Source organism: Schistocerca serialis, chromosome 3, assembly GCF_023864345.2.
Source record: "Schistocerca serialis cubense isolate TAMUIC-IGC-003099 chromosome 3, iqSchSeri2.2, whole genome shotgun sequence".
Taxonomy (NCBI): Eukaryota; Metazoa; Arthropoda; class Insecta; order Orthoptera; family Acrididae; genus Schistocerca; species Schistocerca serialis.
This window is the reverse complement of record NC_064640.1, coordinates 514,335,175-514,353,852: the sequence shown is the minus strand read 5'-3', so window position 1 is coordinate 514,353,852 and position 18,678 is coordinate 514,335,175. Positions and strand designations below refer to the sequence as shown.

General features: G+C 37.5%; 1 protein-coding gene across 1 annotated transcript; it reads left to right on the top strand.

Annotated features, from left to right (window-relative positions):
* The first annotated feature begins 5,937 nt into the window (after nucleotides 1–5,937).
* LOC126470965 (uncharacterized) lies at nucleotides 5,938–13,140 on the top strand. The gene is made up of 4 exons (XM_050099015.1): nucleotides 5,938–6,003; nucleotides 6,924–7,131; nucleotides 12,638–12,760; nucleotides 13,103–13,140. The coding sequence occupies exons 1-4, from the start codon at nucleotides 5,938–5,940 to the stop codon at nucleotides 13,138–13,140; spliced, it is 435 nt and encodes a 144-aa protein (XP_049954972.1).
* The last annotated feature ends 5,538 nt before the right edge of the window (nucleotides 13,141–18,678 follow it).

Here is an 18,678-nt window from a genome sequence, read left to right as displayed (position 1 = left end):
TAAAATGATATTGTGATCTTGTTGCGTTTGTCAGATCACAAAATATACCAATAGCCTGTGATTTACCATTTAATGAATTAAGTACACTCTCACTATATGTGTAGATAGTCTTTTCAATAACAGAACCCTTTAGAAATCTGAATTGTGACTTGGATAATATTTTATTTGTGGTCAGATAGTTAAGAAGACAACTATATATGAAGGGCTTATTTCAATAGTGGTATGGGTCCATTTTTGTTCATTCTGAGGTACTGAGTCCTAAAGTTAAATGAGCACTGAAAAATCTGCAATTGAGATACCAGAAATATTCAAATGTATATACTTGAGTATTTCTGGTATCTCAACTGCAGATTTTTCAGCGCTCATTTAACATTAGGACTCTGTATCTCAGAATGAACAAAAATCAATTTGTACCACTATTGAAATAAGCCCTTCATATTATCTTTTCTAAAATTTTTGATAATGTGGGCAAAAGTGAAATGGAAGTGGGGTGGCATTTTTTTATCTCCTTTCTGATACAAACTTCAGCGTATTCAGCTTATTCAAAAGTTCAGCAACACTGCACACATCTGTGGCCTGTGTGTCATTTACTCTTAATGCTACATGCTCGTCTTCATCTCTGGTTCAACCAGCCTCTTCCTTCACTATATCGTATATGTCTTTATTTTGTTATCTGATTTTACTATCATTTTCTGATAATGAATTTTCCTTGATATCCATATGACTAACTTCAGTATTTTGCACAGAACTATTTCTGACTCATAGGTATAGTTTCCTTTTTATCTTACAGGGTACCTTTATTCCTTCAGTAATCCATGGCTTTTTTTTTATAGACTTTGGTCTAATCTAGGTTAATTTTGGGGAGAAATGTTTTAAAATAGGTTAATGATATTATTAATAAAAGTGTTTTATTTTTCATTCATTCTACGAGCATTGAACACACTCACTCCAGTTCATGTCTTTGAGGAGTTTCCTAAAGCAACCTAACTGACTATCCACTTGAACTCAGATTTAGTCTACTTTATATCCTCATCAGTATTAACATTTAGAAAAAGGATGTCATGGTATGCAAAGCTACTTATTTTGTCTTATAATGCAATTTTGTTCATTAGACAGTTCTGTAAACATATTATCAATGGCTATGTTTGAGTCCTTAGCTATTCTAGTTCGAAAGTTAACAATATGAATTTAGTTGAATGACAATGCTACTGACTGCAATAAGTTACTACTGGCAGAGTTTTCAAAAAAATCTACATTAAAAACAGCAATAACCACTAATTCTTTATTTTTTGTTGTCAAATAGTCCAATAGGGCTTCAAAGTGATTTATGAACAGCTTAAATTATATGCATTACCTCAGTAAATACTTAGTATTATGAATGATTTGTTATAAAATTTTTCTTCTGTTACACATGTTTCCATAAGCTGCTCTGTGCAAAATTTATGAATGTCTATGTTATTAAATTTTTGGCAACTCTTCCATCCTCCATTTCTGCCCTACAAAAGTGAGATGCTAACCTAAACCCTGTAACACAACGGTACCAGTGGCCACATGATGTTCAGAGAGGCAGGTTACATCAGCTGGGTTAGATGACTTTAATTCATCAATGCAGATAAATAGTTCATTAATTTTACATCTTAGCCCTCAAATATTTTGATGCACTAAAGACAGTCGGAATTTCACATTGACTGAGATAAAACTGGGTGGAATTAAAATTTCTGTTGAGTGGTGAAAAATTTTTAATCAACAGCTGTGTTTGCTGATCCAATGTGCCAGATTTCTGCTGTTTAGTTTCTTTCTGAGTCTGAATGTTTGTTTCAATCCTGACCTCTCGTATGACTTGACTTGTTTCTGTCATACCTATACCAAATAAGGCGCTGCTCCAACATCTGTAACCACTGATTTTTTACCACTCATGGCAGTGCCTCCCCCTCTTAAATTTCCTGGTATTAGACCAGCCAGTTTATGCTATCCTTTCCTGCTGGCACCCAGTTCACAGTGTCTTGAAATGGCATGCAGACGAAATCGGACTCCCAGTACAAGACTGATCTTGTGCTTTTATTTACAAGAAACACATTTTGAAATCCAGAATGATCATTGACTCTGTATCAGAATGTAACTGATCAGAAACTTCTTCCCAGATTAAAACTGTGTTCCAGACCAGGACTAAAACTGTGATTCTGCCTTTTTCAGGCAAGTGATCTACTGACTGAGCTATCCAAGCATTACTTATGACTTATCTTCACAGCTTCATTGCCTCCTCTCCTACCATCAAAACTACATAGCTGTTCTCCAGTGTAATAGTATTTCATTACTGAAACAGGACAATTGGTCAGCTCGAGGAGGCCAGCTAATTTAATTTCTCTTCTCAAACTTGGGAATGGTTGTATCAGAGGTGATCAAAAAGTTTCCAATTGAGGGCATTGCTGCAATGTATATACAACGTAGCATGACTGTGGTGCAGGTTTATAAGCACCAATGTGTGGGAAGGGGTTTAGTGCACCATTCGTGTCTTTCCAACATATGTATGGTACATATGAAAACATGAACTGTGACAACATTATTACCAAATGCATCCGAACAGTACCCAGATGCTGTTATTCTTTTCTTTGCTGCTGAAGGACAAACACTGGTAGACATCCATCAGAGAATGAAGAGTGTGTATTAGAAAGCATATCTGTCACAAACCACCACTGTGGTAAATGGCAACAAGGGGTGCTGCTGCTTTATGGTGACACATGTTCTCTTCCTGCAAATTTTGTAATGAATAAGTTATGCCAACTCAACTGGAAGACATTTGAGCAGCTGCCCTGTAGTCCTGATCTCTCCCCATGTGATTATCATATGTTTTGTGCCTTCAAAAAGGCCTTTAAAGATCAATGAGTCCTGGTACTTGAGGATGCACTACAGGCAAGTATGGTCTTCCTTGTGCAGCATGACATGGTGTTTTACCTAATGACTATCTTAAACTTGGTGTATCAGTGCAATGATTGCCTCAATGATCATGGTGATTTTGCCTGACTGTCGTACCAATTCTGGGCTCTACAGCCTTTAAATGGAAACTGTTTGATTACTATTTATAAATGCCTAAGTAGCCACCCTTACCAGTTGTCCTCACCAGCTGTATGGGAAATACCATGCAGTGCATGACTAACCTCAACCTTTTCTGGATCTTGGCATAGAAACAAGTGCTTAGTCCATTTCATTGGGTGTCCAGGAGATATTACTCTATAATTGATAAGTGACATTTCTAGAGGTGATATACAACTGACTTTCCTGTGCAGACTCCCTCAAGAATATATCTTTTTTGACCTTGAGAAGTCGTACAATAAAAATTGGAGGCATAAAATCCTTGACAATCTACATATATGGAGCTTTTTGGGGTGTCTTCCAGTTTTGTTGTGGTACTTATTTATTTTTGGTACAGAGTTGGTAATGTTCTATTAGATGATTTCCGACAAGAGTATAGTAGCATTTTAAGTGATCCTCTTTTTAACAGGTATTATTGGTATTGCATCTTTTATGCTGCCAGAATGGGCCAGTAGTCATTGACACAGTTGAATGCCAGGATGCTGACTCAGGGTGGTGAGCAGGCTATTGATTGTAAGGGACTTGTTCCTTGGCAGTAATGGAATGAAATCCATGCAAATTTGCATCATACTTTATCTAGCAAAAACATGTACAGATGCCAGTGATAATGGTTCAGTGGGTCTCAGATGCTACATTATACAAGGTGGCATGTTGATGACACATGACTGCCATGAGGCAGAGTCACACATTAGTGGTCTTCTGGTGTGTGACTGCATCAGGTGTTTCACTGACAGCAAGGTACATAAGCAACCGTATCTTCAACATGAAGCAGTATGGCCTCTTTAAGTGCAGATGTACAGCATCTCCTTGGAGCACCATTGTCGTGCATGCTGTTGGTGAAGGCACCTCTTTCTCAAAACCATTGCATAATTGTGGTGAGAAAGATATGCTATACACCTGGACATTGTGGATAACAATTTTGATAAAGACAATGAGCACCTCTTCCACTGTCATAAGGTTTGGCATTGAGAAGGATCATATCAATGTATTCTGCAAACATGTGCTGAGCAATGTTGTTCTAACACTCACAGATACTTGAAAGAGGCTTGAACCAGGCAGGACAGATGTCAGATGACATCAGCCAACTGCATACTACACTGCTGCATACCTACCTGGCAAACATGTTTTTGTACATTTGTAGCACAGAATTGGTACATTTCCAGACATGGACTCCAAATCAAAATATTGTGTACTGACTTCCCTCTACAAGTACTAGAAGTTTGTAATTGGAGTTCCTGAACACCCTGTATACCAGTTTTGGGACCTATATCTTACAAGATTCAGTCTCCTTCAAAACATATATGACTATCAAGTAGCATTTGCTTCTAATAATAGCTTAAAAATAGTCTTATGCATAATTGATGCTTAGTATTAATGTTTTGATAGTGTTTCAGACTTTTTTTTTTTTTTTTGTTTCTGTCTCTCACTGTCCCATTTGCTGCAGGAATAATTTTGCAAAGGTCTCACTAGTGAGATGTAGACTACGGTAACATTAGAGTCACCACCTAGTGAGAGTTTCATGAATAAATAGAGTAAATGAGTGCAAAAAGTTGTCTTTCCATTTGTCATGATCCGACGTGGGTTCCAACATAGTTTCTCAGATGCTCACACTCAGATCAGAGGTGACACAGGATTTGAGGCATCCATCTTTTGGTATATTAGGTTAAGGAGGTAGATATGGCGATGATAGGGAAATGAGGTTCTGGTTTGGCTTGCTAGTCTGATTCTTATTGCTTATTCATGTGTTTACAGTGAACATGCAGAAGAGCACAGACACTAGTTTACAACTTCAACAAATGCAAAAAGTATATGAGGCTTGTTAGATTCTTCAATGAATTATCAGAACAAATGTCCACCTCAACCTATAACTTAATTTGGATTCGGGTATACAGTAATGGATGGTACCATGCACAACAAACCATGGAAGTGACAGAATCTATTCCATTAATGGGCCCCTTAGGTTCAAGTACTTGTCACAATAAGAGCGACATATAGATATAGGTAAATGTAGATAAATGTATGCTGGAAACAAATAATCCTTGTCCAGGGGTACATACAGGTAAGCTTTGCAAGTCCTTCTTAATGCACAAGTTTCTTTGAGTATAATGCTCACTCAGATAGCATCCCCTGCACACTTTTGGTCATCTGAGGCTTCCAGTTGGAGCTATCCTCTGTCTTGACCTCTGCTTTGCTTGATGTTGGAGGGCCTAATGTGTACCCATATGACCTGTTAAGGAACTGACAAAAGTGCCATCTTTATCTACATTACAAGGCTTATGACTAATATTAATAATTAGATTATTCTTCTTTTTTTCTGTCAATCCTTCAGGTATTGGTCATTAAACATTATTAGCAAATTTCTTTCTGTATGTTTATTGTACCTGAAGTTTAGTGAGTTTTATTTGCTTGTGAATAATTGCAGCATACTGTGAGTTAGAAACTATCACAACATGAATTCTGTGTGCAATATATTATCCAAAAATCTGGAACATGATCTTGAAAAATAACTATTGAAATGTCCATATTTTAATGAAAGGGTCATAGACCATCTTGCAGGACAGAAGGACAGATGAGCTGATTACATCTGCAAACATAAATGAAGATAAGCAAAACTTAATAAAAGATAAAAAGTTAATTTATTGTAATTGTCTACCTAATATACTAAATTAAGTGGTTAAAAATGATTGGTAACAAACTTTCACACCAACATCCCATTTTCAGATACTTTAGCACAAGAGATCATACCAAAAATGAGGCGTTTTGGGGATACCTTCAGTATGGTTGCAATACACAAGTATAAATATGAAAACAGACAAATAAAGTGTGTTGGCTTCACAAAAAATTAACATGGCAGCTGCTTCATTTGCTTCTGTCAGCCAGTTGCAGCACAAAACCCATGAAATCATGGAAAATGTACAGTTTTGTTTCACAAACTCATAAATATTGCGGATTGAACATATGGTACACAAAACGTAAAATGTCTCAAGTTTACATTTGAAAACATGACAAACATTAAGCATGCTCCACAGAAAACATAAACTGTATTTAAGCTCTCTCTCGAAAATGAATCTTTTAGTTGAACTGTCAAGTAAAATGTAGGAATATGATGTCAAAAAATAGGTGCTACCTATAGATTTTATCATGGAGTTAGTATTTGTTGTTATTTAATAATTTATTATGGTACAGAAAGGAGGCACAGAACGTCAACTTTTGGCTTGAATGTGACACTGACCGCCCCCCCTCTGGAAGCTTGGATGTGGTTACATATTGCATTGTAGTGTAGCCTGATGTCTAGGTTAGTTCAGATCGGCAACTGTTGCAGCCTTCCCCAGCATGGAAACCATGCGTGATGCCTGCTCTCCCATACCAATATTTTTATATTTCACCTCATCTCTCTCACTCTCTCACTCTCTCTCTCTCTCTCTCTCTCTCTCTCTCACACACACACACACACACACACACACACACACACAGTAAAATTGTGTGGTCTGAGTGACTCAACCTTCCTTTTTACCCTTTCACTGTCAGTCCTTCTCTCCTCACCAAAGAAGAAATGTTAGTTCCAAAAACTAAGATATTGCATGTAGTTTTGTATGTGTCTGTTGGCAGTACTGACATTTCTCCAGTGGACAGAAATTTTGTATTGTCACTTTACATTTATCAAAATTGCTTGTGAAATTTTCTCAAACTCATCTCATTTTGACACTTCCCTTCTTGGTAATGACTCATTGTTAACTTTGGTGAACATAATAAAATAATTAATAGACTTATAATTGCAGAAATTTTCTTGTGAGAATGTCTCAGTTCTTGCTAAGTAAACATTTATTTTACAGGTCTCAGATAAATTACAACATCAAGAAGGAATTTACAACCATTTAGAAATGGGAAGTTCAAACACAGCTACAGGGAAATTGTTCCACACTCTGCAAATGGAAAGTGGAAACACAAGCAGTTGTGTTTCATGTGAGATGAAGGAACCAGAACAGCATGTGTCAGCTCCTGTAGTAGCTGCACCTGTATTTGCAGGTGGTGAAGATACGGGTATGTCAATTAATTCATCACATTTTTATGAGTCATATCACTAATAAACACTGTGAAGCATTATTTGTAAAATGAACAACAGCTGCATATCTCTGTGGTGGTTATTTATGCACATGTAATAGACTACTCTTTTCTGTTCAGGAATGCCTGAATTGTATAACTGGAGTTTCACTTAAAAACTGTGCAGCTGTCATTTTATTTTGTTGTGAAGGTGACCACTGGGCTCCATAACTTATGAGTCATACCCTTCTGTATAAAAAAATGGTTTTAGTCTGTAGTTGGAATTTATTTATTTCGCCTTCAGGCTTCTGGTTTCAGCACACAGTACACTCCTCAGGCCATAGCCTGGCAAACAGTTGTCACTTTCACTTCCCAAGTAGGTATATGGGGGTATGTGGCACACCTGCTTGGGAAGTGAACATGACGTCTGCATGCCAGCAGTTGGCCTGAGGATGATACTGTACATCAAAACATAGCCAGCAGGAAAAATAAATAAACTGTGAATACAGACTAAAGCTTACATTTTCTTCAGTATTGTATCAGTAAATTTTTGGCAACAAATCATATCAGTAAATGAAAATAAAATGAGCCTATAGGTAATACTTCCAACTGATTTGGCAATAAATACTATTTCTCTATGTGAGTTACCTCAGAGTACCTACCAGGAGGACATCAATGAATAAACATTTTGTTTTATACATTGATTTTTCAAATCAAATTTTTCAACTCTGACTTTGCTCCTGGAATTATCAGAATGGGCCCCTGCAACTTAGGAACATGAACATGTGCTATGAACTATGTTATGCACAACACCCACAAACTTCCAAAAATTCTGAAATGTATATTTTATTCATGTAGATGACATTGAAATTCAGGGGATTATTAACTAGATGAGGATACTACTGCCAAAACCTTATAAACCACAAATGTAGATTACAACTATTGATAAAGTGTTATATAATTTTTGTAGCACTAAACATTCAAATGTACAGAGTATATGAAAGATTAGTCATACAGTTAACACAAAAAGAATATTTAAATTTTACTTAAAATGTTAGACTCTAGAGTTTTAAAGTGAATTTAGATGACACAGGTGATCTTTCTCAAACACACAAAGGAAATACCAGAAGTCGGGTGCACACCTGCGAGTTAGATCATACATACATTACAACCATTAAAGTTTACTACAGACTGTCACTGTTAGTACAATCCTCTCCATTACTCACTCAGTTGTCACTGCTCCATTATAGTACATTCCATTTTATATAAGGATCAAATAATGATATACTTGATTTGATTTATCTAAGCTTAGAAATATTACATTGCATTTTCACAAAAATATGGAGTTTGTGACAACAAAACAATAAATACTAAATAAAAAACAAATTTATAAATACACAGCATTTACCAAGGCAAAAGATATTTGGTAGTTACAACAATGAAGTACCACAAGCAGCTAATAAATGAAAATATTCATCAGAATTTTGCACATATATGTTTCCAAAAATGACAATGGTTATGAGATAAAAAAACAACAAAATACAGTATACCTATGTTAATATAAAAAAAACAAAACAAAACATAGCTGCGAATGTATAATCTTCATTGCAACAGTATCTGTATCTGTGGTGAATTTTTTAAAATGATTTTGTGATGCATTCAGTTAACATTTTCTTTATTTGGTATATGAATGTACATATATCAAATGAGAAAATGTTAGCTGAAGGCTTCACAAAATGGTTAAAAAATGTACTATGTGTCTGTGAATGTCCTTTGTCTTCACATATATTAGCAGTTGATGAGCGTGTATTACATAATACATGCTCATGTCATCACGCCATTCTGATTATCAAATTGTATCTTTTAAATATTCATAAGCATAACTACCATTATATGTGATCATTCTCTTACTTGCTTCATAAAGACATTGTTCACACCTGCCATTTGAGCCTTAATATTTCATTACATCAACAGTAAATGCATATTATATTATTATTTTGTAACTAAGTGTAGGATGCTACAAAGAATTGCACTTCTTTATGGTTAATAACTTGTTAGGCAACAAAATTTTTGTTTCTGTGACCCTTTTTAATAGATATTTTCATCTAACTCTGGAATGCATTTAGCTTTGTGTTTCTTTAACACGTTTGTCTTCGACATGGTATTTTGGTCTATGATATTTGTGGTGTCAGTAGGCTGACATTCAGATCCTCTTCTGATTACAGTATCCATGAACATGAATTTGGGCTAAATGTCTGGTGTTGGTAGTATATCTTGATATTTCCTCCTCCTGTCTTCTGCTACAATATAACATCTTAATTATATGTCTCATGACACATTTGCCGTATAGATCAGCTCCTGATTATCTTTTTCACAATCAGGTTGATTCTAAGAAAATAATTATTACATGATTTCCCTTTAATATCTTTTTCTGCCAGTGGTCTTACTGATATGATATTAAGCCCAAGTCTACTTTCCTGTTTCCATGATGTTTCAACTGTTACTGTTTATTACAGCATGCCTCTTCAGATGCAAATGAAAACTCTCGAAATGTCCTAGATTTTATTCCATTATCCTTCTTCCCACCATGCTAGGTGAGCCTTTGAGATTACTGAGTTAGGTAGTCACGCTCCTCTTCATTTGACTTTGGCTGATTTCTATTGTTTCCTTAGCAACAATTCATCAAGCAGTGAATTATGAACATTTTATGATAACTCAATTTTTCCTGCTTTATTAAGCATGTAAAAAATCTAATTTAATAATGTTCACCAGCTTGAGCATATAATATTGACTGCGCAGTCATAATATGAAGACAGATATAAATGATGAATGAGTGTCTCATTTATTTAGTAGACTGGTTTTACATCACATTCTTTTCTGATCATCATGGATTGTGCTGTGACTGAAAGATGTGGAACATACTCCACTAAGCCTCTTAAGGACAAGTGAGGGAGTGTTTGACTAAAGATACACAGATGTATGATGCTGATGTGGCATCAACTCAAAAACTATCCATCATTTGGCAAATATACTGATTTGCTTACTTAGATTAGTAGAAGATTTAGCAAAAAATTAAAGTATCCCTTACAGGACATAACAGCATGGTCTCTTTTTCATGATTAATCTGTACTGAACTTAGATCAGTATTTACTTTTATTTTGTGAAGTTAGTAATTTTAGAAAGGTTCCAGCTCTAGCAGGTATATGAGCAGCAAAAGAATAATGGTCAAAAACTGAAAGATGTCAGATTCAGACCTTATTTCATACATTTCGATATAACTCATTTTTTCAATCTTTTTCATCCTTGATGAAAGACCTTTTGGTACCTAAGCCTTTATCTAGTCTCCTTTCATATATTTTCCACCCTGACTGATATACATGTTACAATACAGCAGTTACAAAACTTCAGGACAGATAGAATAGGCCTATATAAAATTATTTAATTAGACAGATAAAAAATCTACTCCCCAACAATGCAAGCTTTTGGAGCCGGTGGCTCCTTCTTCAGGCAGAAGGGTTGAAGGGGAATGAAGAATGGTGAAGGAAAAGGACTGGAGAGATCTAGGAAAAGGGGTAGATTTCAGGAAAGTCACCCAGAACCACAGGTCGTGGGAGACTTACCTAGACCTCTCCAGTCCTTTTCCTCCACCCTTCTTCATTTCTCTTCAACCCTTCTGCCTGAAGAAGGAGACACTGGCTCCAAAAGTTTGCCAATCACATCAGTCTTATATATGTGTTCTGCTGCCACTTGGTGAGCAGATTTTTTTATCCATCCACTTAAATAATTTTATCAATAATTGATTGTTTTCATTGGTTATATATATAACACACCCACACCCACAGCCACACACACACACACACACACACACACACACACACACACACACACACACTGAAGAGCCGTACAAACTGGTATCCTTGCCTAGGATCCTGTAGAGGCCCCACTGGGACACAGATGCCCTGCAACATGACGTGGCATTGACTTGATTAATATATGAAGTAGTGTTGGAGGGAATTTACACCATGAATCCTGCAGGGCTGTCCATAAATCCGTAAGAGCATGAGGAAGTGGAGGTCTCTTCTGAACAGCATGTTGCAAGGCATCCCAGACATGCTCAATAATGTTCATGTCTGGAGAGTTTGGTGGCCAGCAGAAGGGTTTACACTCAGAATAGTGTTTCTGGAGCCACTCTGTAGCAAATCTGGACATGTGGAGTGTCACAGTATCCTGCTGGAATTGTCCAAGTCCATCAGAATGCACAATGGGCATGAATAGATGCAGGTGATTAGACAGGATGCTTACTAATGTCACCTGTCAAAGTCATGTCTTGACATATCCGGGGTCCCATATCACTTCAACTGCACATGCCCCAAACCATTACTGAGAGTCCATCAGCTTGAACAGTTCCCTGCTAACATGCAGGGTCCATGAATTCTTGAGGTTGTCTCCATACCCATACACATTCACATCCATCTGCTTGAAACAATTTGAGAGACTCATCCAAACAGGCAACATGTTTCCAGTTATCAACAGTCCAATATCGGTATTGAAGGGCCCAGGCAAAGCATGAAACTTTGTGTCATGAAGACATCAAAGGTACACTAGTGGATCTTCAGCTCTGAAAGCCCATATCAATGATGTTCTGTTGAATGTTTCACACAGTGACAATTGTTGATCACCCAGCATTGAAATCTGCAGCAATTTACAAACGGGTTGCACTTCTGTCACATTGAATGAATCTCTTCACTCATCATTGGTCTTGTTCTTGTAGGATCTTTTTCTGGCCACAGCAATGTTGGAGATTTGTTGTTTTATGGTATTCCTGATATTCATGGTACACTCTTGAAATGTTTGGATGGGAAAATAGCCACTTCGTTGCTGCCTCAGAAATGCTGTCTCTCATTGCTCATGTGTTGACTATAACACCACATTCAAACTCACTTAAATCTTGATAACCTGCCATTGAAGCAGCAGTAACTGATCTAACAACTGCGCCATACATTTGTTGTCTTATTTCGGCTTTTCCAACTGCAGCACCTTATTCTGCCTGTTTACATATCCCTGTATTTGAATACACGTGCCTATACCAGTTTCTTTGGTGTGTGTGTGTGTGTGTGTGTGTGTGTGTGTGTGGGTGGGTGGGCACGGCACTCAGGAGCCTTGTACTAACATAATTAAAAACACACAAAGATTTCATCACTTTTGCCAAAATATCTGAGACAGTTATACCGTTTCACTCAATTGCCAAGGGTCCAGGTCACATACCAGTCTGACATATTGTTTAGTTCCTGCAGAAAGTTTTAATGATGCCCACAGATGAAGCAAAAAAGAAAGTACTCTGGTATAGCCTCCAAAGTTAGATTTCCTGGTTTACAATTTGTGAATATTGATAACCTAGTGAAGACTAAAGGGTGATGCATTAAAGTGTGTGTATTCATAGCATTAACTCTCATAAGGAACTTGATACAATTTTTAACATTACCAAATCATCATTGTTATGTTGCAGCAGTGGGATCAAGTCAAAGTAATGCATCATACTATCAATCAATGGTTAATGATGTAACAATGTGGATGACCAGTACATTTGGAAAATTCCTGGATAGTGAGGAACACTTAACCAGCAATGAAGGTATGTGATGAGTCTTCAAAACTTATTGTGTAATGAATGATAAGAGGTTGTATGGAATAATAATCCAACATACCTGGTGTTCCTCTTTTTTTACTCCTACCAGGTTCAAGAAATGTCTCATTCTCTAGTGGAAGTAAATATATGTACAATAGTGGTCTGGTTCAAGATCCTTATAGTCATGTGGACTGTGCTGAGCAGGGTGCAGTGATAAGGATCTGCTTACACTTGACAGTGCCAAGAAAACATTAGTCACAGTGAGATAAATTGTCCAGAAATACAGAATTATTTTTCCAGAGAGGTGACAGCTCTGTCAGGCCAGTAGTTTGCGGACCTTGTGAGCAGAGGCAGCCACGTGTCTGTCTGATGGTACTGCTGCATAGTGGATATCTCATGTGAAAGCCATTATGCCACAGCTGATTGGTGCCCCTGCCCCAGTGTCAGCCACCGTGGTTAATACTATACAATAATGGACAACAGATCTGCAAGCTGATCTATTAAATGCTCTTGTTGATGTTGAAGACATGAACCTAGGGGAGAACAGGAGATGTTTAGATACACAGAGGTCAACTGATGTAGCTTCACCCCTCCATAGAACAGGTGCAACTTTGGTTATTGATTAAAAAAGGTGTAGCATTCATCTGACACTTTATCATGTGCTCTGCTGCAGTGGGAATACCAATGACATCATGTGTACTAGTTTTACAGTTTGGTTGGCTCTCCTGGTTGGTTTATATTTTTGTAACTTCATTTTTCATGTTTTTTTTCTGTTGCTGAATACTTAATATTGTGTATGTGGGCATTCTTGTGACACACTGCTTTTCACCAATATGATGGCAGGTTTCTGTTCCATGATGGGATTATGCTTCATTCATGGACTTGGGTACTCTGCTGGCCTCATTTTTTGCAGTCAGTTTCACATTCACCTCAACCTTTGTATTTTCTCCTAGCTGGCAGTCTGCCAGATCAGGCTTCTGGTGTTGCCAGTGAAGAACTTTAACAAACTTTTAGTGTTTTCCTGTGATACTATTCTGGGGAACAAAATCTTGTCTTTCCTTCAGTAACATGCCTTGAATTTTTTAGGATGGAATATTTGTGTAACAACCTCATTATCCACATTTTACATTACTATTTATATATTATTCATTTTAATTATGCTTCCCTACCTATACTGCTGACTTACATGATTTCTTGGATTACCTCCTCCTTTTAAAGCATTATATTCTATGTCCAAGACATGAAGTTCATCATATTCAATTTTATTAAAGCTGTTTCTTTCTTGCTAATACAAATTTTCCATATATTTACAAGTTCATCTAATAGTTACCAGTTAATGTCCTACTGTTCTTTAGCTTTGTTTGCAAACCAGTCAATGAGTGTTTCATTCAGCGGTGAAGCTGAGTTTGGAAGTATAAAAAATGGACCAGCTTTCAGTGCTTGTTTCAAGGTGGTCAAATGCTCTTTGACATTTGGCAGACCATTCAAATTTTATTCCTTTGTACAACAAATGGTTCCAATGTTTGCCAATTTCAGTGAAGTTCTTTACAAATTTATGATAGTAATTATAGGGAACCAAAAAGGTTTGCAGTTGTTTAGATGTCTGTGGTGGTGAGAAAGTTCTGAATTGCTGAGATTAAGCACATACCTATTCTCACACCTTCCTGACTAATCATGTGCACAATATAATTCAGCTCCATTGCTGCAAAATGACATTTATCAAGGCTTAGTGTTAGCTGTGCTGTCGTCAGTCTTTTGAGCACTTCCTCCAGATGTCACTTACAAGTATTTTCAGAACACTATGATGTCATCAAAATGAACCAAAAATTTTCTCCATTTCAGTCCTCTAAGTATCCTATCCAGTAATCTTTGAAAAACTGCAGTTGGATTCTTGAAACCATTTGTGATTCGATGGTGCTGGAAATGGCATCAGAGGACAGTAAAAGCTTTATTAAGCCAATATTACAGTGCTGTCATCAGCTGGTGATATCTGCTCTTCAAATCCATGGTGGGGAATTATTTACTGACCCAGAGTTGCGCTATGTTTGGTATGGGATATGTATCAATGATGATTAAGATATTCAGAGTCAAAGCTAAATTTGTATTTTTAGTGCCATTTGGTAACTTCTTTGAGGCTAAAAAAAAGGGTGCTCCTATGACTCTCACTATATTCAATAATACTGTCTGCTAGCTGTTTGTCGAAAAGTTCTTCCACTATCAGTTGCATACATTTAAGAATTCTATACAGTTACTTACACACTGCAGCATTATTCCCTGTTGTTATCCTGTGCTGCATGACTTGTGTTGGTGGTAAATAACTCCATTAATCTTAGGAAGAAGGTTTCTGTCACTTTCCTATTGTTTGTTTGTATGTGTTTTACTCTTTCACATAACGCTGGCTAGTGATGGTTTGCTTACAGAAAAGGTCCTCACTTGATCTAACTATGTGATCTTCCTCCAAAACCTTCAAATTAGCAAGCAAGAAACTCTTTGATATACCTCACTTCATTCATACTAAAATTACCTAGACTGACTGGGTCGATAAAATCTCTAACCACATGATTGATGTGTACTATACTTCTGTGTTCAAAACAGTGTGACACCCAATTCTTTGTTAATTTTCTATGGCTCTAAAACTCATAATAAACCCTTGGATAAGCGTGTACCTGTGCTAAACCAAACAAAATTCCCTGTATCTTGAGGTATTGTATCATGTGAATTGGTCTTTCATGCCTGTGTCTCCAGTTTATTTAGTACCACCTTCATGATTGGTGAACCTTGTGACATTTTAACACTTGCAGCTGTTTTACCTAGAGGAATCAATGTCCTGTCAAGTTCAGTTGTACATTACAAAAGATCCATTTTTGGGTGGTGTTTAACAGTACAACTGAATCGCAGAACCCTTCCCCAACATGTGTCAACACTTTCATATGCTCCCAAGAACATTTAGTTCTTAAGCTAAAACTGTGTATTTTGTTCTGAATTACCTCACGACATTTCCCCCACTCCACACAACCCATGCCATGCCCAAGAGATACAGACTGACTATAAGCACATGAGCCCCAGCAAACATAATAAATTTATGTTCCTTACAATCCACTCTGAATATGTTTTGGCAGTGTTGTGTTCTACTGGGAATGCCATCCAATCAATGAGGCTAATTATTGGGCAATTCCTGCCATATGCTTTCTTCCAGGAATCACTTACCTTAATGCCCATCTCCCCACATTCATAACATACCAGCTGATAACATTGCTTCCTGATGTGGCCTGTATGTATGCTCACCTCTATAATACTTCACCTCAGAGAAGAAAACACCAGGGTCTCTCCTCCATGTAGCAATGTTGATTTCCTCTAGTTGTGTGACAGTTACAATGGCCGTAGATAAATCACTTAGATTCTCCATCTGAATGTCCTTGACATATCAGTAGATATACTCATCACAAACACATCATGAAGGATGATTCTGCCAGCCTCCAAATCGCATTTTAGCTGATACGTTTGCACATTCACCTTCCTAATTCTCTCAGAGAAAGAGACTACTGAATTGCTGCATTTCTACAACAGTTCACTGACTTTCTCACTAAAAAATCTTGTGCTATTCTGTGTATGTAGTGGTACTGGATGAGACCATTATCCAGCTCCTCTAATTTTGAGGTCTTACTAACAGTCTTGTGGTACGTAACGTATGGTTTTATGTCAACTACTAACAACAATTTAGCCATATTCACGGCTGTTTCAGCCCACCATTTTCCCAAATCAGCTGCAGACTTCACATCATAAATAAAAGGAGATACATCCTCAGTTCCCCCCAGAACCATGGACCTTGTCGTTGGTGGGGAGGCTTGTGTGCCTCAGCGATACATATAGCCGTACCATAGGTGCAACCACAACGGAGGGGTATCTGTTGAGAGGCCAGACAAATGTGTGGTTCCTGAAGAGGGTCAACATCGTTTTCAGTAGTTGCAGGGGCAACAGTCTGGATTGCCTGATCTGGCTTTGTAACACTGACCAAAATGGCCTTGCTGTGCTGGTACTGCAAACGGCTCAAAGCAAGGGAAAACGACAGCCGTAATTTTTCCCGAGGGCATGCAGCTTTACTGTATGGTTTAATGATGATGGAGTCCTCTTGGGTAAAATATTCCGGAGGTAAAATAGTCCCCCAATTGGATCTCCGGGCAGGGACTACTCAGGAGGACGTCATTATCAGGAGAAAGAAAACTGGCGTTCTACAGATCGGAGAGTGGAGTGTCAGATACCTTATTCGAGCAGGTAGGTTAGAAAATTTAAAAAGGGAGATGGATAGGTTAAAGGTAGATATAGTAGGAATTAGTGAAGTTCGGTGGCAGGAGGACAAGACTTTGGGTCAGGCAAATACAGGATTATAAATACAAAATCAAAAAAGGGTAATGCAGGAGTCGGTTTAATAATGAAAGAAAAAAATAGGAGTGCGGGTAAGCTACTAAAAAACAGCATAGTGAACACATTATTGTGGCCAAGCTAGACACGAAGCCCGTGCCTACTACAGTAGTACAAGTTTATATGCCAACTAGCTCTGCAGATGACGAAGAAATTGAAGAAATTTATGATGAAATGAAAGAAATTATTCAGATATTGAAGGGAGACGAAAATTTAATAGTCATGGGTGACTGGAATTTGGTAGTAGGAAAAGGGAGAGAAGGAAATGTAGTAGGTTAATATGCATTGGGGCTAAGAAATAACAGAGGAAGCCGCTTGGTAGAATTTTGCACAGAGCGCAACTTAATCATAGCTAACACTTGGTTCAAGAATCATAAAAGAAGGTTGTATACATGGAAGAAGCCTGGAGATACTGACAGGTTTCAGATAGATTATATAATTGTAAGACAGAGATTTAGGAACCAGGTTTTAAATTGTAAGACATTTCCAGGGGCAGATGTGGACTCTGACCACAATCTATTGGTTATGAACTGTAGATTAAAACTGAAGAAACTGCAAAAAGGTGAGAATTTAAGGAGATGGGACCTGCATAAACTGACTAAAGCAGAGGTTGTACAGAGTTTCAGGGAGAGCATAAGGGAACAATTGAGATGAATGGAGGAAAGAAATACAGTAGAAGAAAAATGGGTAGCTTTGAGAGATGAAGTAGTGAAGGCAGCAGAGGATCAAATAGGTAAAAAGACGAGGGCTAGTAGAAATCCTTGGGTAACAGAAGAAATATTGAAGTTAATTGATGAAAGGAGAAAATATAAAAATGCAGTACATAAAGCAGGCAAAAAGGAATACAAATGTTTCAAAAATGAGATCAACAGGAAGTGCAAAATGGCTAAGCAGGGATGCCTAGAGGACAAATGTAAGGATGTAGAGGCTTATCTCACTAGGGTTAAGATAGATGCTGCCTACAGGAAAATTAAAGAGACCTTTGGAGAAAAGAGAACCACTTGTATGAATATCAAGAGCTCAGGTGGAAACCCAGTTCTAAGCAAAGAAGGGAAAGCAGAAAGGTGGAAGGAGTATATTGAGGGTCTACACAAGGGTGATGTACTTGAGGACAATATTATGGAAATGGAAGAGGATGTAGATGAAGATGAAATGGGAGATACGATACTGCATGAAGAGTTTGACAGAGCACTGAGAGACCTGAGTCGAAACAAGGCCCCGGGAGTAGACAACATTCCATTAGAACTACTGACGGCCTTGGGAGAGCCAGTCCTGACAAAACTCTACCATTTGTTGAACAAGATGTATGAGACAGGCGAAATACCCTCAGACTTCATGAAGAATATAATAATTCCAATCCCAAAGAAATCAGTTTAATAAGTCACGAATGCAAAATACTAATGCGAATTCTTTACAGACAAATGGAAAACTGGTAGAAGCTGACCTTGAGGAAAATCAGTTTGGATTCCGTAGAAATATAGGAACACATGAAGCAATACTGACCC

What these genes read in the sequence shown, in the direction of transcription:
- LOC126470965 (XM_050099015.1), top strand. Translation starts at nt 5,938, where the DNA reads ATGGCAGCTGCTTCATTTGCTTCTGTCAGCCAGTTGCAGCACAAAACC. An exon ending in CCCATGAAATCATGGAAAAT is followed by an intron (nt 6,004 to 6,923) that starts GTACAGTTTTGT and finishes TTTATTTTACAG; the next exon opens with GTCTCAGATAAATTACAACA. An exon ending in TGCAGGTGGTGAAGATACGG is followed by an intron (nt 7,132 to 12,637) that starts GTATGTCAATTA and finishes GTTATGTTGCAG; the next exon opens with CAGTGGGATCAAGTCAAAGT.